Below are 27,098 nucleotides of genomic sequence, written 5' to 3'. Positions count from 1 at the left end.
ACATTAATAAGAATAACAAGTTCACACAGATGTTTTAATCACTGCTGCAGTCGTGAGTGCAGAGAAGGCTGACAGGCTGAGGAATGAGGAAATGAAAGTGAGTGTCAGGTTGTTTAGGTGCAGTGAAGGGCGGAGTTTGCCGTCAGCCAGCAGGTTACCTTCACAGAGTCATTTACACTGGGAAGTGTGGACAGGACTGTCCCTCATCTCACAGGAACAAATTCAGCGAGTGTCACTGAGCCTGCGCTCTGGAACAAGGGTTTGGTTAACAAACTGTTTCCCAGAAGTCTCTGACTGAGCCTCTGAAGGCACACAGGTAACCCTGCAGGACGTCCTGCTCAGCTGGATTCCCGTTTCCTGTGAGTCTGAACAAAAGCTTTATTTTATTTACCACATTTAAACTGAAAGATTAAGTAAAGCATTGATAGGCTGACCAAAAACACTGAAATCCTTCCTGTTCAAGCAAAGAGAGGGAGAGACTTCCTGTAAATGAGAGGGGAGGAGCAAACATGACTGAGATACATGAAAACAGGAAGTAACAGAGTTCAGGGTCTGTTTGGAGACAGAGCTGCGACAGGGTGAGTGTAAACACCTGTACCTGCATGTTTTGACCACATCTGTGCTCAGCATGGTGGCATGATTCAGTCTGAAGGCAGTAAATTCGTGTTTCATGTGTTCAGCTGCTGTGGATCCTGACAGGGACGTGTTTAAACTGGTTGGGCTGATTTAAAGCAGGAAGTGCTGGATGATGTGACGAGTGTTAGTATGAGAGTGGAAATGGGTCAAAGTTCATGAGGAACCAGGATGATTCTTTCCGGAAACATCAGGACGATCTGACCAACAGCTGTGCTGAGCTCAAAGTCAGAGTTCTGACTGTCATCAGGTTTAGATCATTTACTGAAGGAGTAGAAATGATCAGTAAAATTTATATTAATGATTTTCTGGTACCTCCAGGCATTGCTTCCTTGTCTCGTGATCTTTATAGATCTCTGTCACTTGTTCCTCCAAATATTTTGATTTAAACTGCCATCACATTTCATTATTTATTAACTGAAGGTGCTGGAACCAGCAAACTGTATCACTTGTAAACAAAAGTTTGAGATCATCTACCGTAGATATTTTATAAAGGATCTATAATTGTCATAAAATACTATCTGTTGTTATTAAGTCGGTAGTTTGAGTGAGGAGGAAGCTTCACAGCAGCTGTGTGTTTGTGGTGGACCTCTCAGAAGAAGATGATGGAGGAAGAGGAGGGCAGAGGAGAGTCTGCAGACCTCAGTCCTGGGTAAGAGAATCGAACTGATCTATGTTTGTTTGTTATCTTAATTAAATGTATTTGCAACTGAACACTGAAAAACAACTACAATTATAATTTAGTTTTCGTACAGTCAGGGGCTCCTGGGCTGTGTGCACACCTGTGACCCTGTGTGGATCAGAGAAACTCCAGTATATAAATCATTACAGACGTCTGTACATCTTCATGCTTATGAGTCTATGTGAACTTTTAACCACAGTTATGCAGTGCTGCGAAAAAGTTTTTGTCCTTGCCCTGATTTTCTTCCTCTCCATCTTTTTTTATAATCTTACATTTACTTTTTTGCATTTGACACGATTAACATGAATTAAAAGAAAAGTTTTATAATAATTTTATTTATTACGTGGGAACCTGTCCAAATCTACCTGGCTCTGTGTGAACGAGGGAGAAACAGTTTATTTTACAATCTGCTGAATCAAAAAATTACTGAAATGAAACCTGTTTGACAAAGTAAACTAAGCTACAAAACCTCAAAAAGAGGCACATCATGCCACGATCTCAAGAAACGGGGCTTAACTGGGATTGATGTTGTGGTGTGACCTTAAACAACAGGCTGTTAATGTGGACCACATCTCTCCACAGTGATCTGAAAGACTCATTGGCAGTTCTTGTAAATGCTGGATTGCAGATCGTTTCACACAGGACCAGATAGGTTGGTAAATTTATTTGGTGACCCGAGACATGTGTGACCAATAAGGAATCAGAAAGGGGGAAATGCTTTCTCACTGGACTTTATATCTTGAAATTGTTTCTAAATAAGTGACAGTAAGGTTTAAAACAGCAGTCAACATATCAAGTAGGAGCAGGAAACGTGTGTCAGCATGAGAGCTAAAGCTCTGTATGTAAATCTCTACCACACATTTTAGAGCTCAGTTCAAACTGAACTATGCCAAGCTAAATGTCAGTGAAGGTTCTCTGTCATCCAGGTCATTGTAGACTAAGGAGCTTGGAAAGAAAAGCATCTGGACTTCTTTAAGTTGCTTGAAGACGTTTCACCTCTCATCCGAGAAGTTTCTTAAGTTTCTCAGATGAGAGGTGAAATGTCTTCAAGCAACTTAAAGAAGTCCAGACGCTTTTCTAGCCAAGCTCCTTAGACTATGCCAAGCTAAGCTGCGCAAGGTGGCTATAAAACAGTGAACGACATAAGCAGCTGTCTCTGAGAAAGGCTTTTACTGTGAAGTCTCTCTGCATTTCATATGAAACTGCAGGCAGACCACTGATTAATAGACCAGGCAGACAGGAAAAGCAGTTCATTAGTGTTATAAAATAAAAGCTAGCATCACCACAGGAAGTAACTTCACTTTTACCGACTCTGTGACCATCACAGATTCTGCAAAGTGTCATCAGATCTGGATCTTCTTTCACTAACAGGCAGCAAAAGTTTTATTGATGATGAAATGTGTTTACAGAGAGAAGAAGATGAAGGAGCAGCTGTCCTGCTGTGCTTTGTGTCAGGACGTCCTGAAGGATCCAGTCTCTACCAGCTGTGGACACTGGTTCTGCAGACAGTGCATCTCCTCATACTGGGACCAGTCTGCTTCATCAGGAGACTCGTCCTGTCCCCAGTGTGGAGAAAGATCCAGAAGCAGAGCTGGACTGCAGACAGCCAGTCAGAGCAGCTGTGTACAAAGTAAGACTGAACATCTGTCTGCTGATGGACTCATTTCTGAAAACTGGACTTCTTGTTGTGTTTTCTTTCTATTCATAAATCCATCCCTCTGGGGCCGGGTCACACTAAGCAGGGATGGCCAATGAATCAATCAATCAATCAATCAATCAATCTATTATGTCTAATTGTTAAATGTTGTCATTGTGGGTCTTAAATTTGTAAGTCTGAGTTCAATCTATATGATCAAAGCCATTCCTTTGATCCTGACCACCTCTCCAGCCACTCTGTGCTGGCGGAGGTTTTATTGTATCTGGAAGATCTGTTTCTTGTGATGTTGCTTCCTGCTTTTATGATCCTTTTGGTAAGCAGGAAGTCATGCATACAGAGACACACACACACATACACACATTCTCACCTGCATACACACACACACACACACACACACACATTCTCACCTGCATACACACACACACACACACACACACACACATTCTCACCTGCATACACACACACACACACACACATTCTCACCTGCATACACACACACACACACACATTCTTGCACATGCATACATGCTTACACATACACACACATAGTGCCTTGTCTTAGAACCATTGGGGGGTTTTACGGTGGGAGGTGCTTGTGCTGTGATGTGTATTGTAACTGTCATGTCAATAAATAGCTACGGGGACAGCTGCTCTTGGAAGGACACAAAAAAAAGGATTTGAGCTTCAAGAGCTGTTTCTTGACCTGTGTTCAACTTGAAACAGTGTCCTTTCACCTAGTAAGGCAAAAGTCAACAGTCCTCCAGCCGACGCAGGTGGCCTTGAAGGATATAGTAATGATAATAATAATAATAATAATAATAATAATAGCCAGTGAAGCTGCTTCAGGATCGGGGAGATGTGGTGGGTAGAGGAAGTCCTAGTAATATTACGAGCAGCAGAGTTCTGGACACGTTGGAGCTTGTTAATGGATTTTTGTGTAAGGCCAAATACAGGGAGTGCAGAATTATTAGGCAAATGAGTATTTTGTCCACATCATCCTCTTCATGCATGTTGTCTTACTCCAAGCTGTATAGGCTCGAAAGGTGTGGTCTAATGACATCAACACCCTATATCAGGTGTGCATAATTATTAGGCAACATCCTTTCCTTTGGCAAAATGGGTCAAAAGAAGGACTTGACAGGCTCAGAAAAGTCAAAAATAGTGAGATATCTTGCAGAGGGATGCAGCAGTCTCAAAATTGCAAAGCTTCTGAAGCGTGATCATCGAACAATCGTTTCATTCAAACTAGTCAACACGGTCGCAAGAAGCATGTGGAAAAACCAAGGCGCAAAATAACTGCCCATGAACTGAGAAAAGTCAAGCGTGCAGCTGCCAAGATGCCACTTGCCACCAGTTTGGCCATATTTCAGAGCTGCAACATCACTGGAGTGCCCAAAAGCACAAGGTGTGCAATACTCAGAGACATGGCCAAGGTAAGAAAGGCTGAAAGACGACCACCACTGAACAAGACACACAAGCTGAAACGTCAAGACTGGGCCAAGAAATATCTCAAGACTGGTTTTTCTAAGGCAGCACGGTGGCACGGTGGTTAGTACTGTTGCCGCACAGCAAGAAGGTCCTGAGTTCAATTCCACCATCAGGCCGGGGTCTTTCTGTGTGGAGTTTGCATGTTCTCCCCGTGTTTGCGTGGGTTCTCTCCGGGTACTCCGGCTTCCTCCCACCGTCCAAAGACATGCAGCTTGTGGGGATAGGTTAATTGATTAATCCAAATTGTCACTAGGTGTGAATGTGCGAGAGAATGTGAGTGTGAATGGTTGTCTGTCCCTATGTGTTAGCCCTGCGACAGACTGGCGACCTGTCCAGGGTGTACCCCGCCTTTCGCCCTATGACAGCTGGGATAGGCTCCAGCGCCCCCCGCGACCCTGAAAAGGATAAGTGGAAGCGAATGGATGGATGGATGGATGGATGGATGGTTTTTCTAAGGTTTTATGGACTGATGAAATGAGAGTGAGTCTTGATGGGCCAGATGGATGGGCCCGTGGCTGGATTGGTAAAGGGCAGAGAGCTCCAGTCCCACTCAGACGCCAGCAAGGTGGAGGTGGAGTACTGGTTTGGGCTGGTATCATCAAAGATGAGCTTGTGGGGCCTTTTCGGGTTGAGGATGGAGTCAAGCTCAACTCCCAGTCCTACTGCCAGTTTCTGGAAGACACCTTCTTCAAGCAGTGGTACAGGAAGAAGTCTGCATCCTTCAAGAAAAACATGATTTTCATGCAGGACAATGCTCCATCACACGCGTCCAAGTACTCCACAGCGTGGCTGGCAAGAAAGGGTATAAAAGAAGAAAAACTAATGACATGGCCTCCTTGTTCACCTGATCTGAACCCCATTGAGAACCTGTGGTCCATCATCAAATGTGAGATTTACAAGGAGGGAAAACAGTACACCTCTCTGAACAGTGTCTGGGAGGCTGTGGTTGCTGCTGCACGCAATGTTGATGGTGAACAGATCAAAACACTGACAGAATCCATGGATGGCAGGCTTTTGAGTGTCCTTGCAAAGAAAGGTGGCTATATTGGTCGCTGATTTGTTTTTGTTTTGTTTTTGAATGTCAGAAATGTATATTTGTGAATGTGGAGATGTTACTTCCAAGAACATTCAGCTTTGATATTAATGAGTTTTTTGGGTTCATTGAGAACATGGTTGTTGTTCAATAATAAAATTATTCCTCAAAAATACAACTTGCCTAATAATTCTGCACTCCCTGTAATAGTGAGTTACAGTAATCAATTCGAGAGATAACAAGATTATGGACAAGAATGGCAGTGACATGAGGAGTGAGGAAAGGGCGGAGGCGATTGATGTTACGGAGTTGAAAATATGCTGCACGTGTTACATTATTGATATGTGAATTAAAGGATAATGTGCTATCAAGAATGACACCCAAGCTTTTCACAGAGGGAGAGATAGGGACCAGCGAATTATTGATAGTGAGAGGAAAATCGTTAATTCTGGATAGCAATCGTTTAGTGCCGACCAGGAGAAGTTCTGATTTATTGCTGTTGAGTTTAAGGAAGTTGGAGGAGAACCAGGAATTGAGTTCTGCTAAGCAGAGGGTGAGGGAGGGTGGAGGAAGAGTAGAATCGGGTTTGGTAGAGAGGTAAAGCTGGGTGTCATCGGCATAGCAGTGGAACTGAATGTTACATTTACGAAAAATGTGTCCGAGTGGAAGAAGGTAGATGATGAAAAGGAGGGGCCCGAGGACAGATCCCTGGGGCACCCCAGTAGATAGAGGAGAAGGCTGAGAAGTGAAGGATTTTAATTGAATGAACTGAGTGCGGTCAGACGGGTATGATTTAAACAAGGCTAATGGAGTGTGAGAGAGACCAATAGAAGCTAATCTGCTAAGGAGAATGGGATGAGAGATGGTGTCAAAGGCTGCACTCAGATCAAGGAGAATAAGGATGGAGAGGAGACCAGAATCAGCTGCCATGAGAAGATCGTTTGTATTTTTATAAGAGAAGTTTCGGTGCTATGCAGAGGACGGAAACCAGACTGGAACTGTTTGTAAAGGTTATTATCAGTGAGGTGTAGATGGACTTGTGAAGCAACTATTTTTTCAAGAATTTTTGAGAGGAATGGTAGATTGGAGATAGGACGGAAATTGTTAAAGTTGTTGGGATCTAGACCTGTTTTTTTCAGGATTGGGGTGATGGCGGCAACTTTGAAAGAAGCAGGAACAGTTCCAGTGGTGAGTGAAGAGTGAATAATAGCAGATATGAGGGGAAGGAGAGGGGGTAGACAGGCTTTGACAAGGACAGTGGGGATAGGATCAAGCTGGCAGGTACAAGGCTTTGATTTGTGGATGAGATCAGCGATATCAGTTAAAGACGGAAGTTGAAAAACAGAGGAAGTGAGAAGGGGTGGAGTTAAGACAGAGGAGCATTAGGGACCAAGTCTACGTGTATTTTATGGTAAATGGTAAATGGCCTGTATTTATATAGCGCTTTACTAGTCCCTAAGGACCCCAAAGCGCTTTACATATCCAGTCATCCACCCATTCACGCACACATTCACACACTGGTGATGGCAGCTACATTGTAGCCACAGCCACCCTGGGGCGCACTGACAGAGGCGAGGCTGCCGGACACTGGCGCCACCGGGCCCTCTGACCACCACCAGTAGGCAATGGGTGAAGTGTCTTGCCCAAGGACACAACAACCGAGACTGTCCAAGCCGGGGCTCGAACCGGCAACCTTCCGATTACAAGGCGAACTCCCAACTCTTGAGCCACGATCGCCCGTATGAATTATGAATTTTTTTAGTGAAGAATAGCATTAGAGAGTCGCAGAAGTTAGATGAGTAGAGATGAGCGGGCAGAGAATCAGGTGGCCTGTTAAAGGAGCTGAATAATGAAAATAGGGTCTTGGTGGAGTCCTCACATGAACAGATAGTGGTAGAATAATAGGCAGATTTGGTTTGACTGATACATTCCTGATAAAACAGAACATGATTATTAAACATATCCTTATGAATAGTAAGGCCAGTTTTCTTGTAAAGACGTTCAAGCCGTCGGCCTTTAGCTTTCAATAATCGGAGTTCGGGGGTGTACCAGGGTGCAGAGCGGGAAAAGAGTACAGTTCTGTTTTTTTGTGGAGCAAGAGAATTCAAAATACTACTGAGGCTATGATTATAATTAAATACTAGATCATCTTGAATTGTTAAGAGACAAGCAGCTAGAGAGCAGAAGAAATGATATCGAGATTTATATTCTTGATATTGTGGAAAGAAATAATATGAGGATTGTTAATTATGGAGAAAGTCATGTGAACATTAAAGGAGAGAAGTAGATGATCAGAGATTGGCAGCTCGTCAGCTGTGCAGTTGGAGGGGGTAAGTCCAGAACAACAGACTAGGTCCAAAGTATGGCCCTTAGTGTGGGTAGGGAAGTTTTTGTATTGTTTAAGGCTGAAGCTATCAAAGCAGGATAAAAGGTCTTTGGTAAGAGGATGATCGCAGTTATCCACATGGACGTTGAAGTCACCCAGCAATATTATATTAGGGGAAACAGTAGCTAGGTTGGCCAGCAGATCAGCAAAGTCACTTATAAAATTTTTTTTAAAGCGGATCTAATGTCCATCACTGGTCACCAGGTCTGTCAATTTCCTGTTGAAGAGGCGTGAGTACTCACAGCTGGCCCATCATCAGTCATGTCGGCAGGCCTTGTGGGGGTTGGAACAGCTGTAGTCGCTTCCTTTGTTCTTTGATAACCCAGGTCTGAGCCAGCACCGATCAGCCAGAACTCTGTTATCATGGTTCAGAATAGGTAGTTGTCATTCAATGTCTTCCTTCGAGAGTGTCGCCAGGCACACGACGCAACTAACCATCGAGTATCCAGCAGCAAATGTCTCTTCGGGACAATTGGGCTCTCTCCCTCCCTTCGTTGAGGGACCAGTTGATCAAATCCATAATTTTTGAAAGATGCATCCGCCTCCCCCAGCTTGTCTGGGGGAACACCGAGGTATTCCTATATCGGCAAGAGATATAATCTCTCCAGTATGTCCTGGGTCTGACCCGGGGCCTCCTCCCAGTGGAACATGGCCAGGACAACTCACCCAGGAGGGATCCTTGTCAGATGTCCGAACCACCTCGACTGGCTCCTTTTGATATGGAGGAGCAGCGGCTCTACTCTGAGCTTCTCCCAGATGGTTGAACTCCTCACCCTATCAGTAAGGGAGAAGCCTGCCACCCTTCTGAGAAAACTAATTTCTGCCACTTGTATCAGCAAAGTAGTTCTTGAGTTCACTGCTGACGACCATAGGTGAGGGTAGGAACGTAGCTCAACTGGTAAATAGAGCTTTGTTTTACACTCAGCTCTCTCTTCACCAAGACAGGCTGGTACAGGCGATCAATACACCCGCAGCATCAATCTCCCTCTCCACTTACTGGTGAACAAGAATTCTCCACTTGGGGAACTCGTCCTTCAAGTCCTTTAAAAACACCCTTCAAAAAATACTCAAGGGGAAACAGTCAAATGCTTTCCATAAAATACATATACACTGGTTGGGAAAACTCACATGCACCTTCAAGTGTGCTTGAAAGGGTAAAGAGCTGGTCGAGTGGTTTGCAATTGCTGCATTCCGCTTGGCCTGTTGGTACCTGTCAGCTGCCTCAGAAGTCTCACAGGCTAACCGAGCCCAATAGGACATCTGGTTTGGGGGTTACCACCACATCAGGCACCAACCACCATGTGCTCACAGCTCTGGGCAGTGGTTTCGGCAATGGAGGTGCTGAACATACTCTATTTGAACTCATTTCCCCCGACAGGAATGCTGTCAAAACTCTGCTAGAGTGGGAGTTGAAGATCTCACGGACCGGTGTCTCTAGAAGGAATTCCCCATGCACACTCAATATATGTTTAGGCACAGGTCTCGCCTTTTTAGTGTCATTATTTTTTTTGTTTTTCAGCAGATGTTGGTCTGCAGGAGGTTTTAGATGAACATAAGATCAGTCTGAGGAGGAGATGTGTGCGTGATGAAACAGGAAGTAGAACCCTCATCAACACCATCTACACTGAGCTCTACATCACAGAGGGACAGAGTGAAGAGGTTCATACCCAACATGAGGTGAGGCAGCTGGAGACAGCTTCCAAGATGGATGCCCTCCATGACCCTCCAATCAGGTGCCAGGACATCTTTAAAGCCTTACCTGACCAACAGACACCCATCAGAGTGGTTCTGACCAACGGCGTGGCTGGTGTTGGAAAAACCTTCTCAGTGCAGAAGTTCACTCTGGACTGGGCAGAGGGCTTGGAGAACCAACATGTCAGTGTGGTGGTTCTGCTTTCATTCAGGGAGCTGAACCTGATCAGAGATGAGCAGTACAGTCTTCTGGAGCTGCTCCATGTTTTCCATCCAACATTACAGAAGGTCTCAGCAGAGAAGCTGGCTGTCTCTCAGCTTCTGTTCATCTTTGACGGCCTGGATGAAAGCAGACTTTCATTGGATTTCACCAACAGGAAGCTGCTGTCTGATGTCACACAGAAGTCATCAGTCAGCCAGCTGCTGACAAACCTCATCCAGGGGAATCTGCTTCCCTCGGCTCTCGTCTGGATAACTTCCCGACCCACAGCAGCCAATCAGATCCCTCCTACATGTGTTGACAGGCTAACAGAAGTACGAGGCTTCACTGACGCCCAGAAGGAGGAGTACTTCAGGAGGAAATTCAGTGATGAAGAGCTGTCCAGCAGAATCATCTCCCACATGAAGACATCCAGGAGCCTCCACATCATGTGTAGAATCCCAGTCTTCTGCTGGATCACTGCTACAGTTCTGGAGCACATGTTGACTACAGAGCAGAGAGGAGAGCTGCCCAAGACCCTGACTGACATGTACTCACACTTCCTGCTGGTTCAGACAAAGAGGAAGAAGAACAAGTACCATGAGGGACATGAGACGAGTCCACAGGAGCTGACGGAGGCTGACAGGGAAGTTCTTCTGAAGCTGGGGAGGCTGGCGTTTGAACATCTGGAGAAAGGAAACATCATGTTCTACCAAGAAGACCTGGAGCAGTGTGGTCTTGATGTCACAGAGGCCTCGGTGTACTCAGGAGTTTGTACAGAGATCTTCAAAAGAGAGTGTGTGATCTTCCAGAAACCAGTCTACTGCTTTGTTCATCTGAGCATTCAGGAGTTTCTGGCTGCAGTCTACATGTTCCACTGTTTCACCAGCAGGAAGACAAAGGTGCTGAGGGATTTTCTGGATATCTGGCATAATATCCCATCACTTATTGAGCTCCTTTCAGAAACCATGAGAGAATCACTGAGAAGTAAAACCGGCCACCTGGACCTGTTTGTCCGCTTCCTTCATGGCCTCTGTCTGGAATCCAACCAGAGACTCTTAGGAGGTCTGCTGGGTCAGACAGAGAAAAACCCAGGAACCATCCAGAGAGTCATCAACAACCTGAAGATGATGAACAGTGATAAAATCTCTCCTGACAGAAGCATCAACATTTTTTACTGTCTGATAGAAATGAATAACCTCTCAATACATCAGGATATCCAAGAATTTTTGAAGTCAAAAAACAGATCAGAGAGACTCTTTGAGATCCACTGCTCAGCTCTGGCCCACATGCTGCAGATGTCAAAAGAGGTTCTGGATGAGTTGGACCTGCAGAAATACAACACATCAGACCAAGGACGACACAGACTGATTCCAGCTGTGAGGAACTGCAGAAAGGCTCGGTGAGTCCAGATGTGATCATTTACACCATAAATCAGTGTAGACTGGTAGATTTGTTTTTAATACGTAGACAGTACAAAATCATTTTCTTTTGTTTTAGTTTTACATTCAGCTTTCCTTTGGTGAAAGCAAAGCTCAGCAGTTTTTCACACGGTAAAAGGAGTATGAGGCCACTCATACTTAGGGGGTTATTGTCATTGGATCCTTAGAACACCTGGGTGGATGATGTAGATGATGGTGGTGGCTCAGTTTTTTGGTGATTAAATACAAAAAATACATAGATTTCTGTAATTGTTGGATAACATTTAAATAATATGACAGGAAAATGCAGCCATTTAAAGTCACTTTAAATCTAGCTGAAATCAATTTATTTTGTTTTATATTTATTAGAAGGCTCAATCATGTGTTGTTGTGAATGTATTTAAATGTAACATTCACTGGCTGGTAAAGATTTTGTTTTCATCTGGATGTGGGAGACTTGCTGTGTCTTTCTCTGTCAGCCACTGTGTTTGTATAGAGGTGGAGAGCAGTTACCTTATTCTGTCTCAGGCTCATAATTAGTGACATAGTGAGTGGTTCAATCTCCATGAATCACTGGAATAATAATAATAATGGATTGGATTTATATAGCGCTTTTCAAGGCACCCAAAGCGCTTTACAATGCCACTATTCATTCACTCTCGCATTCACACACTGGTGGAGGCAGCTACAGTTGTAGCTACAGCTGCCCTGGGGCAGACTGACAGAAGCGAGGCTGCCATATCGCGCCATCGGCCCCTCTGGCCAACATCAGTAGGCGGTAGGGTAAAGTCTCTTGCCCAAGGACACAACGACCAGGACAGAGAGCCCAGGGATCGAACCGGCGACCTTCCGGTTACAGATACGCTTCCCAAGCCCCTGAGCCACGGTCGCCCCACAAACACAAACTGCCTACACCAACAGAAATAGCCTCTGCTACTCCAAAACTGCTCCAGATGACCTCAACAACAGAAACTGTCCTTGCTGCTCCTCCACACACACTTGAGCTTTTTTGCATTAATGTACACTCGGTCTGTCTTTATAACACAGATTGTATATTTTCTATAATCACAGACTGGCTCAGTGTGGACTCTCAGAGACTCACTATGAAGTTGTGGTCTCAGCTCTGAAGTCCAACCCCTCCCATTTGACAGAGCTGGACATGAGTGGAAACAAGCTGCAAGGTTCAGGCGTGAAGCTTCTGTGTGCTGGACTGGAGAGTCCAAACTGTCGACTGGAGACTCTGAGGTGAGTTCACTGACTGCAGCTGTTGTTTTTTTCTATATTTCAGATCTTTGATTCATGTTTGAAACTTTCTTTAGTTCCTAAATGTTCAGGATGTGTCTGAAGACAAATGTGAAGAAGTTTGAGTGCTTTCAGAAATGTGGTCTCTTGCCAAATGACTGAACAACAGTTTTTCCTTTTGGCTCCAAATAGAAGTGACAGGCTATTATGAGGATTTTGATCTCACTCAATTAAACATTTAAAACATTCCGCTTTGTTTTTCAAATTTTACTCCACTCAGCCATTTAAACTAATTGTCGTTCAGAAATCATAAAAAATGAAACTAAATATTGAAGCTCACTATTTCTATTATTGCTGGAGAAGCAACATGTTCATTCAGTATCAGCTTTTATATTCTCAATTTTCTGCTGTGAACACATTATGAATACTGAATGACTTCAAACAGGAAGTCAATTTGTTAAGCTGATACCTTTTACATTTTTATTCAGATTGGAGAAATGCAGTTTGTCAGATATCAGCTGTGATTATCTGGCCTCTGCTTTGAAGTCCAACCCCTCCCATCTGAAACATCTGGACTTGAGTCTTAACATGATGCAAGATTCAGGATTGGAGCGGCTATGTGGTTTTCTGGAGGATCCACACGGGGGACTGCAGACTCTGAGGTTAGACGCCACGTTTTTATGATATGCAAATCCAGAGAACTTAAATTTTCAGTTCTATGGATTTAACAGAATTTTATCTTACTGTAGTAGTAAGTCATTACCAGTTTACTGGGTAAGAAGCAATTAACATTAATCACACACCAGTCAAAACACCCAAAAGTTCATTTTAACTCTCAAGAACTTATTGACATTTAATGAACAGCATAGATGTCCTGCCAGTGTCAGTGTGTCTCTCCCTGCAAAGTCTTTGGGTTTTTTTCTCTTACAAAATATTTTATAAGTAAGTAAAGTTTATTTATTAAGTGCTTTTCATACACAGGTAGTCACAAAGCTCTGTGCAAGGTTAAAATAAACAGAACGTAAAGTACCAAAACAGACAATACAATGTAAATAAAAAAAAATAATAAAAAAAAATAACAACAACAACAAAATTGCTCAACAGAAGGCTTGTTAAAATAGAAAAGTTTTAAAGGATTCCACAGAGTCCACCAAACGTAGCTGTGGTCGTAGACTTCCGGTGCCCGAAGCCAGACTCAATAACCAATGTACTTTAAAAGAACCGATCAAAAGACTTGTTCCAAGGTCTCACCAAACTCCTAGTACACCTGAGTTTTGGCATCAGCCGCTGCCGGTACCTGTCAGCTGCCTCTGATAACAGATAACACTCCTGTATGTATAATGTGTAGGTACAAAAATACTTTAGTCTATTTGGTGTAGATTAAACTTGCTCAGAATCATCAGATTGAGTATGTAGACTGAATGACCCAGAGGTGTACTGAGGAGTACAAGGTGAACAGGAATAGAGACAGCATATAGTCCATTGTTGAGGTCCTGTATAAGAATTAGATAACTTTATTAATCTCTAAGGAAATTATATAGTTACAGTCACTCTAGGGCAGGGGTCTCAAACAAACGGCCCACGGGCCATTTGCGGCCCACGTCACCTCTGCTTGCGGCCGGCATATAAATGTGAAGAAGAATTTTTTTTTAAATTATTATTCAAAAAATGATTTAATACGACGGCAGAGTGTTACAAGCATGGCCCTTTAAGACTGTAGCCTCGTGGGCGGTGTAGTCCGTGCTGCAGGGAGAACATGTGGGACCGCCCCTCCCGCTGTGTGTGTGTGAGGGAGGGAGAAAAGGGAAAGTCGAGCAGAAACGGGAGATGGAAGCAGTGCCTGACCAGCCCAGTTGTAAGTAAGCTGTAAATACTCGACTGTACACTGTGTTCGTGTTTTCCTCCGAAACAATCAAGTTCTGCTGGAGCAGCCTTTCAACGCCTCTCTCTGTCTCTCGCTAGCAAAGTTGACCCAGACAGTAAAGCTAGTTCCCGGCTACGAGCCCGACACAGAACCCGAAGTATTAACCTGGCCAAGGTAACAAGGGAGTGCAAACATGTTGAGGGCTGTGTTAGTTCAGTGAGAGATTTATTTGTAAAGAAAACAATTTTCACTTGCCGTCGAAAACTAATATGTACGCTTATGCCTGCATTTTTATTTTGTTAAATACAAACAAAATTGTAGCAGAAGTGCTGCCACGTGTCTGGCCAGAAAGAGCTGTTTATTTGGTAGTTCAATGAAACTACTGTACTATACCGCTGAGTGACTGTCTTCTGCTCGTCAAATACATTTCATTGCATTTTCATTGCAGTTAAGAGTGAGAAAAAAAAATTGCGTTCATGTTTGAAATTTTGTTTTGCTAACTAATACTTAGCAAAGAAAAATACAACAAATTTAAATGTACAATTTAGTACAGGGAGAGGAGCTACAGAAAGTGTGCCTCACCAGTGTGGAGTCCATGCAGCTCTGGCTGGGAAACCCCACACATGCAACATGTTTACAAGTGGCATCACACTGATTAATGCCCCACTTCAACAGTGACACATGGAACCTTAGTTTTACAAAAATTTAATTTACACAATAAAAAATAAATAAACTGTATACAGTTTATTTATTTTTTATTGTGTAAATTAAATTAAATTAAATAAATAAACTGTATACAGGGCAGCACGGTGACACGGTGGTTAGCACTGTTGCCGCACAGCAAGAAGGTCCTGAGTTCAATTCCACCATCAGGCGAGCGTCTTTCTGTGTGGAGTTTACATGTTCTCCCCGTGTTTGCGGGGGTTCTCTCTTTGGACGGCTTCCTCCCACCATCCAAAGACATGCAGCTTGTGGGGATAGGTTAATTGGATAATCCAAATTGCCACTAGGTGTGAATGTGAGTGTGAATGGTTGTCTGTCCCTGTGTGTTGGCCCTGTGACAGACTGGCGACCTGTCCAGGGTGTACCCCGCCTTTCGCCCTATGACAGCTGGGATAGGCTCCAGCGCCCCCCGCGACCCTGAAAAGGATAAGTGGAAGCGAATGGATGGATGGATGGATAAAACAAACAAAACACTACATTTTAGGAAATATTAGTGGGTGTTTTCTTGTTTGTTTTTTGTACTACTTGAACACTAAAGTGGCCCTCCAATGAGATGACAGTGCCAGAAGTGGCCCACGGCTCATTTGAGTTTGAGACCCCTGCTCTAGGGCAATAACAGTAACAGACTGAACTGAATTAAACAATACAATATATTACAGACTTTAGAAAGATATAAGAAATAGCTCTAATATATACAAATGGCTCAATTATAGATCCATCCATCCATTCTCTTCCACTTATCCTTGTCAGGCTCGCACGGGGGGCTGGAGCCTATCCCAGCTACCATAGGGCGAGAGGCGGGGCACACCCTGGACAGATCACCAGTCTGTCACAGGGAAACACATTTAACCGTTCACACTCAAATTCATAACTATGAACAATTTAGAGTTACCAGTCAACTCAGCTGGGAAGCTGAGGTAACCAGAGAGAATGCAAACTGGGCCAAATATATCATATACACATACACAAATATATAAATACAGATTATACAATAGGGATAAATAGAATAAACAGGAATAAGAATACCATGGAATTGCACATTTCAACTTTTGTGAGTCTATTACACCGTTGAATGTTAAAAGAGAGAGAGAGAAAAAATATATATAAATATGTAAAAAATATTGCACAGTGACAAAGGCACTACACATTAGTTGTTCCCCCCTCCTTTGTCCCCCTGTTTCCCCTCCCTCTCCCCTCCAGAGAGGAGGGGAAACAGTTTGATGGCGTGTGGGACAAAGGAGTTTTTAAGTCTGTTGGTCGTTGACTTGGGGAGAAGCAACCTGTCACTGAACAGACTCCTCTGGTTGTTTATGGCCATATGCAGATGATGCCCAGCATTGTCCATAATGTTCAACAGGTTCTTTATTGTAGTAGTCCACGAGATGACAGACTTCTGAGCATCACGTCTGTCCTGAAGATTGTCTCCTTGGCATCTTTGCTTAGGGCTTGTTATTGTGCTGCCATCACCAGAACCTCTGTGTTGTCTTTTTCTAGCCACTATTAGGCTTAGGCTATATGTGTCTGGTTCATAATAAATTACATTAATTAGAGTCTCACTGTTGGACACATTGCATCATATAATCTGAAAAACAGTGAAACCCTCAATGATTTAAACCAGAAACTGTCGAATAAGCTTTTTTCTTTTCCTCTTTATACAGACTGGAGTGGTGCAGTTTGTCACAGGTCAGCTGTTATTATCTGGCCTCAGCTATGAAGTCCAACCCCTCCCATGTGAAACATCTGGTCCTGAGGGGAAACAACCTGCAGGATTTAGGAGTGAAGCAGCTGTGTGGTTTCCTGGAGAGTCCCCGCTGTAGACTGGAAACACTGAGGTCAGACACTATGTTTTAGTTATGTTAAAGAGGCTGCAGACATTAGGCTGATATTAATAATAAAATAATAATGGATTGCATTTATATAGCGCTTTTCGAGACCCTCAAAGCGCTTTACAATTCCACTATTCATTCACACACTGGTGGAGGCAGCTACAGTTGTAGCCACAGCTGCCCTGGGACAGACTGACAGAAGCAAGGCTGCCATCGGCCCCTCTGGCCATCACCAGTAGGCAGTAGGTGAAGTGTCTTGCCCAAGGACACAACAACTGAGACTGTCCGAGTCGGGGCTCAAACCGGCAACCTTCCGGTTACAAGACGAACTGCCAACTCTTGAGCCACGATCGGCGATCGCAGTATTATACTGATCTACAATCAGGATCTTCATTGTGCACTCTTCTGGTTTTGGTTCAGTCAGTATCTGGTGTGGCCACCATTTGCCTCACACAGTGTAAAACCATTGCATAGAGTTGATCAGGTTGTTGATTGTGGGCTGTGGAACATTGGTCCACTCCTCTTCAATAGCTGAGCGATTTTGCAGAATATTGGCAGGAACTGGAACATGCTGTCATATACCCCGGATCCAGAGCATCCCAAACATACTCGATACTTCCAAATATGGGTACAACCATGGGTACAACCATCTCCCAGGACCTGAAGTGGGAGACCAACATCAACTCCATCCTCAAAAAGACCCAGCAGAGGATGTACTTCCTGAGACAACTGGGGAAGTACAGTCTTCCACAGGAGCTGCTGATCCAGTTCTACACTGGTCATTGAGTCTGTCCTGTGCTCCTCCATCACAGTCTGGTATGGAGCAGCCACTAAACAGGACAGGAGCAGACTGCAGCGGACTGTACGGGCAGCAGAAAGGATCATCGGCGCCCCCCTGCCCTCCATCCAGGATCTGTACCTCTCAAGAACCAGGAACCAGGCAGGGAAACTCATCACAGACCCCTCACACCCTGCACACAGACTTTTTGATCTGCTGCCCTCTGGCAGACGGTACAGAAGCCTGCAGACCAGGACCACCCGACACAGGAACAGTTTCTTTCCCCTCGCCATCTCCCTTCTTAACAGTTGACCTGTCACACTGCCAGACTGCAACTGCACCTTATGTACATTTTGTAGTATTCATTCCACCTCATTCATTTCTGTATTTTATGTATATAAGTTTAGATTCGTTATTTATAGTTGGTTTACACAGCTTTGTGTATGTATGTGTAATGTGTATATATAGACACTTGTGTGTGTGTGTGTGTGTGTGTGTGTGTGTGTGTGTGAGATTTACATTGCTGTGCTTGAGAGCCACCATCTACCGGAACCAAATTCCCTGTATGTGTCTGCACATATACTTGGCCAATAAACACGATTCTGATTCTGATTCTGATTCTGATATTGTGTAGAGATCCTTGCAATATGGGGCTGTGCATTATCATCCGGCAACATGACGGTTGTGGATGAATGGCACAACAATGGGCCTCGGGATCTTGTCACGGTATCGCTGTGCATTTAAAATGCGAGGAATAAAATGCACCTGTGTTCGTTGTCCATAACATACGCCTGGCCATACCAGAACTGCACCGCCACCATGGGCAACTCGATCCACAACAGTGACGTCAGCAAACCGCTGATGCCACACACCGATTGTTGCTGCAGCTGGTCTCAGATGATCCTAGAGGTGAACATGCTGGATGTGGAGGTACTTCCAAATTCTCTGAAACGCCTTTGGAGATGGCTCATGACAGAGAAATGAACATTAATTTCATGGGCAACAGCTCTGGTAGACGGCTCCTGAAGAGTGAAGAAGAGCCTCAGAAAATGAGAGCAGAAGGAAAAAGGAACGGTCAGCTTTGTTTTTAATTGGCTGGAAGAGTGGAAGGTCAAAGATGTTACAGACACAGGAAGTGACCTTATAGTCAAGGCTGGAGCAGCTGGGCCGTTCTGGGTTTCTCTGATTTTGCTGTTCTGGTCCTGATGCTGTGAAACCAGAGGGCAGCATATACATATTTACTAGGGGTGCAACGATATTCGTATCGATATTGAACCGTTCGATACAGTGCTTTCGGTTCGGTACGCATATGTATCGAACAATACAACATTTGTAATTTATTTTATCAACTTTCCTTCTGACGATGCTGTCTGTGTTGAGCGCTCAGTGAATCTGCACTCGACAGTGCAGCCTAGGCGGAGTAGTCGAACGCAGATTCACTGAGCGCAGGACAAGCTAGCGAGACAGAAGTTAAGCTCTCCTTGCAACATGGACCTCCCCCACCCTCATTCAGATCTGGCGTTTGGAATTATTTTGGTTTTCATGTGACGTATGACCCTGAAGGTAAGCGCGTCATGGACTAAAGTAAAACAGTATGTTGGATGTGCCATGCAATGCTCAATTACATGGGTGGGAACTAGTGTGTTAGCGCAGTTAGCTCGTTAACGTGTTGGCCGTCTAGCCCCATGCACGGGGCGATCGGCGGTAGCTCGTTAACGGAGATTTGCCGTGTTGTGGCGTTAACGTCATTTCAACGAGATTAACCTGAAAGCACTAGTGGGAACACAACGAATATGACTGCACATTTACTCCGACATCATCCTAGTGCAACGACAAAAACAACAAGCATGCTACTAACTTTAGCCGAGTCATTTAGACAGCTGTTAGCACATGATTCTCCTTATGCTGCTGAGAATATAGCCCAGAAGAAGCGGATAGTATAGCTTTTATTTTGGAAAGAGACATTTCTCTGTAATAAACTCTCTTTTCCAAAGATGAGTGATTCCTCAATCAGATACAGGGCTCGCAATATCGCTAGCCCGACGTCCCGGAGCTAGCGATTTTTTCAGTCGGGCTACCAAAATCTATCTCTGCCCTGCCCGTCGGGCTATTGTAGGAAGGAAAAATATATGTCAATGCTTTTGCATTCTTTCAGAAATGTAGCTGGGTAATTATGTCATTGGCATCGGTGAGCCACTGTCAATATGTGACATATTGAAATCGCGTTTGAATTTGCGCTTGTTTTTTTGCTTTCACTTTGCAATCGCGTGAACTGTGTATAGAGAGCGACAGCACTGATCTGTGAGTGATGATAATTTGTGCACCAATTCCTCTGACATCGTCTTATTAATCGTTAGCTTACTATGCAAACATGACAAGTGAAATCTCCCGCAGCAAGCTTAAACATGTGAGAGGTTGATCGTGCAGAGAATCGCTGAGCTTATGTGAGTGCGTGTGTAAAAGCATTTCAGTTCTGCTGAGCCAAATAAGACAGGTCAGGGTGAAGAAGTGACAGCCAAAGAAAAGCTTACCACAAAACGGAAAAGTTATGACAAATCAGACTATAAGGCAAAAAGAAAGTGCAGCTTTATGGTTTCATGGACAAAAGAATTTCTGTGGCTGCAATATGACGAGCTAAATAACCAGGGCTGCACATAAGTGGTCCGCAGGTGCGCATTCGCTGTCAAAATAAAAAACGGGCACAAGATAAGAAATTGCAACACGTGTTTGCGTACATAAGATTTTCAGGAGGACAGACATTTGTTTAGAACTCTTAAAGATGTCGAAGACGCTCCTTTAAGCAATTACTGTGATGTTCCTCCACCTCCAAAGAAATGTCAGGAGTCCGAACCACAAAAGAAGCGCGTATTCTCGGAAAAGTAGTTGCAGGAGGTGAGCTGGCTTCAAACAAATGATGAACGCACAGAGATGTGGTGCAGAATGTGCCGTGAAAATTTAATAAATGACAAATTAAAAAGGCATCAACATTTTTTTTTGTATCGAAAAAATATTGAACCGTGACACCAAAGTATCGAACCGAACCGTGAATTTTGTGTATCGTTGCACCCCTAATATGTACATATATGAAATTCTTTCTAACTGTTCTTTTAACCTTGAAACATAAAGGCCTGTGGTTGAAACAAACATGCGCACACACAAACACATATAAGCTGTTTGGATTATAAACACTGAATGATTTCAAGTAAAAAATCCAACACACATATCTTTTATTTGTTATTTAGGCTGAGCATCTGCAGTTTGTCACAGATCAGCTGTGTTTATCTGACCTCAGCTCTGAAGTCCAACCCCTCCCATCTGAAACATCTGGACCTGTGTCACAATTACAAGCTGCAGGATTCAGGAGTAAAGCAGTTGTGTGGTTTTCTGCAGAGTCCATACTGCAGACTGGAAACTTTGAGGTCAGTCACCATGTTGTGTGTGGATGTACATGATAAAAACATTGTGGTGGCATTAAACTGCAGATGTAGCCCTTCATGTAGAGTAGGCCCATTATGGCAAAATCTGATTATCTAACAAAATATTCATTATAAAAAAGCACCATGCAACCATGCAAGTTAAAAGAAATCAGAAAGAAAGTAAGGAGGAGGTGGTGAGGGACACAGGGTCGTCTGGTTTGGAGTTAGGCCTGAACTATAGCAGCTGTTTCTGACCACAGGCGACCAGTGGTCCCTGTTGGCCCACAGCTTCTGGTGGGGCGGTCAAGATTAAAGTCAGTTTCTAGTGTTATGAAAGTGTCTCTTTTTTAATTTGGCTAAATCACTGGGCCATAACCATACTGTGGACCATTCACTCTTAATTAAACAGCCATGAGCATGGAAAACAGACAAATCCTAATTTCTCTGACACTCATTAGTATATCTGAGAATAAAAAGCAGTGAAACCACACGATCATAAGCAAAGATGAGAAGCAAACTGAACAGGTTAGATAAACACAGACCAGTATAGAGTCTTTGGTCCAGACTGGAACAACTGTGTGCCCAGTTTGAGCTCTCTTCAGTGCTGTGACCTGACAGACCCAGAGGGGCCATCACATCACATTTAGAAGCTCCCCTGATGGAGCCACAACACATGTCCAATACTTAGTCTGTCTTGTTGGACCAACTGGAAGAAATGATTCAAGGACTTAGTCACAGAACAGAGATTCAAATCTCCAAAATCCAACTGGCTGCATCAGGACATATAGTCTGAAACTCTGCACAGTTTCCTGTTTGAAGCTGCTTCCTGTTGGCTTCAGCTGTTTGGAGTTTCCATTTTCTGAACTTCTACATTCTGAAGCTTCTTCAGCTCTGAACAGATGATGAAACACTGAATGATTTCAAGCACTTTGTCTAATAAACATAAGTGATTTCAGTTGTTATTTAGAGTTATTTAATAAACTTGTGCTTTATTTTTCCTCCGCGTTTTTCTAAACTCATCTTTTCTTTATGCAGATTGGAGTACTGTTTTATATCAGCTGTTGGCTGTGAATATCTGCACTCAGCTCTGACATTCAACCCTACCCATCTGCGAGAGCTGGAGCTGAGAGGAAACAACCTGCAGGATCTACATGTGAAGCGGTTGTCTGATCTTGTAGAGAATTCACACTATAGCCTGGAAACTCTGAGGTCAGTAAATGGTTGTAGTCAGTCAATGTTGCTTCAGTGGTAATGTATTAAACATGGTTAACTTCTCTAGTAATGAAGTGTGAACAAGTTTGTTGTGGACGTACCATATTTTCCGCACTATAAGGCACACTTAAAATCCTTTAATTTTCTCAAAAATCAACAGTGTGCCTTATGTATGAATTCTGGTTGTGCTTACTGACCTCGGACCGATTTCATGTGCTACACGGCGCTCAAAAATCTGTCAAAAATGTTTAAGTACGACTTTGGTAAGAGATGAAGCCGCACCGCTTGATGGATTGTTGGACCATTACAGCTACTGTAGTCAGGAGCCTCGTGGAGGAATCTGGGTCCTAAACTCCGTCTTCTTCGGGTCCCAAAAGCCAATCGAACAGTGCGGCATCACTGAGAGTTACAAACTGTCTAAATTCTTTCATCTTTAATAAAATGATCAGTGTTGCTGCTTTACCAGGTGTAACAATTAAGTTTAACATCCAGGCATCCGTGAAAACAGGATTCATTAAATTTAACGGAGTTAGAAGTTAGCAGGAAGTTAGCTCGCTAGCTTCCACCTAAACATGATATAGCATGTTCTGACTGAGAGATTTATGAAACAATTCAAACGTACAGCTCTGCTGTCACTTCCAACATAAATGAAGACAGAAAACTAAACAGCAGTGACGTTTGTAGGGTTACTGAAGTTTTTTCAAGTCTTTTCAAGGTTTGAAAGTGCTTGAATTTCAGATATGGTGCTTAAAAGTGCTTGAAAGTGTAACTGTATTTCATTCACCATAAATAACTATCTGATTCAATAGTTTTCTTATCAGATAGAAAAATAAAATGAGTTGCAAACTGTAAAAGCAAAATTTCCCCGCCTGGGCTGCCTTGCGCCTCTGTCTGGGTTTTTTGGGGGGGGTTTTGCCTGTCCCGTTTGGCTCTTTTGCATCAGAATTATTGTCTAAAGGCGAAGAAAGAGGCCCAACGGATTTGCTTTACCAAATTGACCATCCCAGCCTTATTGGAAAGATACGGGACAGATTTGACTGGGGAAAAGAAAGGGGAGAAAGAAAGAGAGAAAAAAACAGTGGGGAAGAGGGACGGGGATAAAGGGCAAAAAACAAAAACCAACAAAATAAGCAGACAAAAAATACATCCATCAATCACCTGGATCACCTGTTGAGAAAGAAAAACGAAAACAAGCAGAAGAAGACGAGAGCAATACAATAAACAACATCATGATGATCTATGGGAATATAACAGTAAATACTAAATGTTAAACATTATTGTGCAGCATGTAATATCGACAGCGCACAGTGTGCTTTGAGGTAGGAGCCAAAAAGGGTGTAGTTTGTGTGTGTGAGCACCCGTGTGTACACCTGTGAGCATGGACGCGCTTGTTCTTAAAAGGTTCCTACATGTAATGATCTGATCTCCCGTGTTTTAAATGCACCTTAGAACAACACGCAGCAACACTACACATGAGCGAGAGGAGGGAGGTTTGGGGTCTTCACACACCGCTGTTCTCTGCTAGCCATCGGGGTGGGGGAGCTTGAAGGAGGTGTTGGCCTGGGGCGGTCTGCTTGCCTCCACCCCGGGGGAAAGGGTAACATCTCCTGGGTCTAGGTGCCGTTTCCCCCTCCAGGGGTGAGGGTACCTGGACCCGGGGTATAGAGTTTGTTTGGGGAGTGTGATTGTGTGTACAGTGTCCATGTATGTCAGTCCCTACGTTGGGTGAGTGCTGAGTATTTGTATATGTGTGCATGAGGGTGGGAATGCATGTTTGTGTCTGTGTTTATATGTCAGGTCGGGTCTTAGACTCCACCTCTCTGGGAACTCCCAGGCCCTCCAAAGTGTGGAGGCCTATCTCCCCTCACCACACTCCCTGCCGGTGGCTGATGCCCTCAGGGGTCGGTGCATTGGTGGTTCTTTGTGTCCGGGGCTGGGCGCTCAGGTATGTACCAGCTCACTCCTGGTGACTACTTGGCGGGGCCTGGTGCCTGTTGCTCGGTCAGGCCTCTTCCGGGGTAAAGGGGGCCCTCGGGCCTCCGGCCTGTGGGCCTGTGGCTCGGTTCACTCTGGCACAGCTGGCTGCCGGCAGAGCCGGCGGGCACGCCACTGCAGCCTCCTTTGGCTTCTGCTCCGTGGCTACTGGGTGACGCCTCGTCTGGGGATCCTCAGCCCTTCCCATGAGGGTGGCACAGATGCCCCTCCGGTGCTCCTCCTTGGGCTCTCGCACGCTGGGGCCTCTGGATGTCTGGGGCCTGGATCTCCTCCATGCCTGCTTCATGCCCTGAGGGACGGGGCTATGGCTCTCTACATCCTCTAGCAGATCATTACATGTGGAAACCTTTTGAATACAAGCGCGCTGATCCACACAGGTGTGCACACGGATGTTCACTGTTCATAGACATAAACTACACCTTTCTTGGCTGCTATTTCCAAGCACATTGTGCGCTGTTGGTCCTGCTTGCTACACAACAACATTCAATATTTAGTATTTACTGCTGTTTACACTTAGATAGATTAACGTGATGGTGTTGTGTTTAGTATGTTGCTCTGTTGTTTTTGCTTGTTTTCTCTTCTTTCTCTCAACGGGTGATCCAGGAGATTTGTTTTCTTTCTCTTTTTAAGTTTCCTTTCTCACTGTCCCTCTTCCCTTCTGTTTTTCTTTTCCTTTATCTGTCTTTCTCCCTTTCCTATCCCTCAGTCATGTCTGTCCCATCTGTAACAACTGAAAATTAAATTAAATTAAAAAAAAAAAAACATTGTCTGTAGCAAACACAAAACACAGGAAAATGTGTTAAAGAGTGAAAAAAAAAAACCAAAAAACAAAAATGTGTTTATCGTCAGCACCTGCACGTTAAACTACTTAAACATTATAAATATCTTCAAGCTCACACTGAGGCCTGTGGTTCACTATCAGCCACTGATAGTGTTGGGAAGGTTACTTTTAAAATGTATTCCATTACAGATTACAGATTACATGCCCCAAAATGTATTTTGTAACGTATTCTGTTACGTTACTCAATGAGAGTAACGTATTCTGAATACTTTGGATTACTTAATATATTACCATGCTACATGAATGTACTACTACTGTGTGATTTATTACTATTACTGAAGGTTACTCGTCATACCAACGAGATGTTTAAATCTTAATATAAACGAGTAACAGTGGGTGGACATTAGGTAAGGCTGCACTTTTTGCAGTGATCTCGTGTAGAAAACTATTTGTGCGTATATAAAACAGGTCAGCGGCTCCGAACTGTAGTAAAGGGACCTCTGGCTAATACGTCGGGTTCGTGTCGGCTCGTAGCTGAAAAATAGCTTTACTTTGTTGTCTGGCTCAACTTTGCTAGCGAGAGACAGAGAGAGGCGTTGAAAGGCTGCTGCAACGGAGCTTATTGTTTCAGAGGAAAACAGGAACACCGTGTACAGTCGAGTCTTGATAGCTTACTTACAGCTAGGCTACACTGCCCAAGGCTACATTCTTTAGGGCTGTGCCTGTAACACTCTGCCTATTGCCTTCATATTAAATAATTTTTTGAACAATAATTTTTCATTATGTGGACCGCAAGTAAGGGTGACATGGGCTGCAAGACTGAGATAAATGTGCTGGAAAAGCTTGAAATGGGACATTGAAAGTGCTTAAAAAGTGCTTGAATTTGACCCTGAAAAAAGCGTATGAACCCTATCCCTGGAAACACTCGTTTATCTCCTCTGCTCTTCCTCCTTCTCTGTACAGGTGGAGGCGATGATGGTAAACAGGACGGTGTGTGTGCTGAGAGGAGCAGCTGTGTCCTGATGATCCAGAGAGGTTGAAGCAGCAGCAGCTTGTGTGTAGAGACGCTCTGACTGGGCCATGTTACTGGGAGGTGGAGAGGAGAGCTTCATCCAGCAGTGACTGACGGAGGAATGAAGTGCAGATGACTGTCAGTGCTGCAGAGTGAACTGCTCTGAGAACAGCTCCACTGTCAGACACAATGTAGAGTCCAGCATCATCCCTGTGTGTCCCTCTGGATCTGACAGAGGATCATCAGTGTATCTGGACTGCTCTGCTGCTGCTCTGTCTTTCTACAGTCTCTGCACAGTCTCTGTCTCACTCTGGCTTCAGACCCTCCTGGATCAAACTCACCAGGAAAGGTTTCAAACATCACTGATTAATAAACATAATGTTTTTATAAGATTGATGTCACGTTTTCATGTTTGTGTGCAGTTTCACTGTTTTTTTTATTAGAAATAATTAAATTGTTGCTTAAATTTATACAAAATGTCAGAAATCTGCACTGACATGAAGGTATAACTGGACATCTTTGACTACAGTTTGTTTTTGCCTTGTTTGGTTTCAGTGTTTTCAGCTCAGTCTCACGTGTCTGAATTTACAGCCATGTTTCATTGACATGTGTAGTAACACAACTGATCTGAAATCACACAAAAACATAAAATCCTAGTAGTACTTATATTTTACTGTAAAAAACACAAACATGTTTACTGAATGATTTTAATAACTATATTCATACAAATATAGATGTTCAGTTTAGAAAACGATGATTTTCCCAAACTAAACGTGACGATTCAGAAAAAAACACTGGGTCTGCTCTTTTATCATGACTGGTTTTAGTGGCCGATCAGTAACATTTACAAACTGGTGTGTAGTTTAAAGTCTGAACTTTCAACAGGAGTTAAAACACAGACTCAGCGTGGCTGCAGCTCGTTGCTGTGTCAGATTAAATCCGTCATGTGACCTGGAGGCGTGTCCATGGACCTCAGATAACGCTCACCTTTATTCCATTTCCACACTGTCCCTGTGTGAAGTCCGCCCATAGTGCTGATTCAACATGTGCTCTGGCAC

At 43.8% G+C, this 27,098-nt stretch overlaps 1 protein-coding gene across 6 annotated transcripts; it reads left to right on the top strand.

The window, feature by feature from the left end:
* Positions 1 to 117: 117 nt before the first annotated feature.
* LOC147321536 (protein NLRC3-like) lies at positions 118 to 26,721 on the top strand. 6 transcript variants are annotated; one of them, XM_086305506.1, is made up of 12 exons: positions 123 to 359; positions 464 to 578; positions 681 to 883; positions 1,169 to 1,285; positions 2,725 to 2,945; positions 9,399 to 11,172; positions 12,263 to 12,436; positions 12,922 to 13,095; positions 16,679 to 16,852; positions 20,867 to 21,043; positions 22,076 to 22,249; positions 25,992 to 26,721. In XM_086305506.1, exons 4-12 carry the CDS (start codon positions 1,236 to 1,238, stop codon positions 26,002 to 26,004), a joined length of 2,931 nt encoding a protein of 976 aa, XP_086161632.1. In that variant the 5' UTR covers positions 123 to 359; positions 464 to 578; positions 681 to 883; positions 1,169 to 1,235; the 3' UTR covers positions 26,005 to 26,721. The 6 variants fall into 6 exon arrangements, with proteins under 6 accessions (XP_086161634.1, XP_086161632.1, XP_086161631.1 ...); XM_086305505.1 differs by lacking the exon at positions 681 to 883; XM_086305507.1 differs by having other exon boundaries at positions 681 to 1,285; positions 9,402 to 11,172.
* The last annotated feature ends 377 nt before the right edge of the window (positions 26,722 to 27,098 follow it).

This window comes from Aulonocara sp. 'chitande type north' Nkhata Bay, linkage group LG9 (assembly GCF_057382095.1).
Source record: "Aulonocara sp. 'chitande type north' Nkhata Bay isolate Kocher_YH1m ecotype deep benthic linkage group LG9, A_spYH_male_GT1.1, whole genome shotgun sequence".
NCBI classification, from domain to species: Eukaryota; Metazoa; Chordata; class Actinopteri; order Cichliformes; family Cichlidae; genus Aulonocara; species Aulonocara sp. 'chitande type north' Nkhata Bay.
This window is presented reverse-complemented; position numbering and strand designations above follow the sequence as displayed.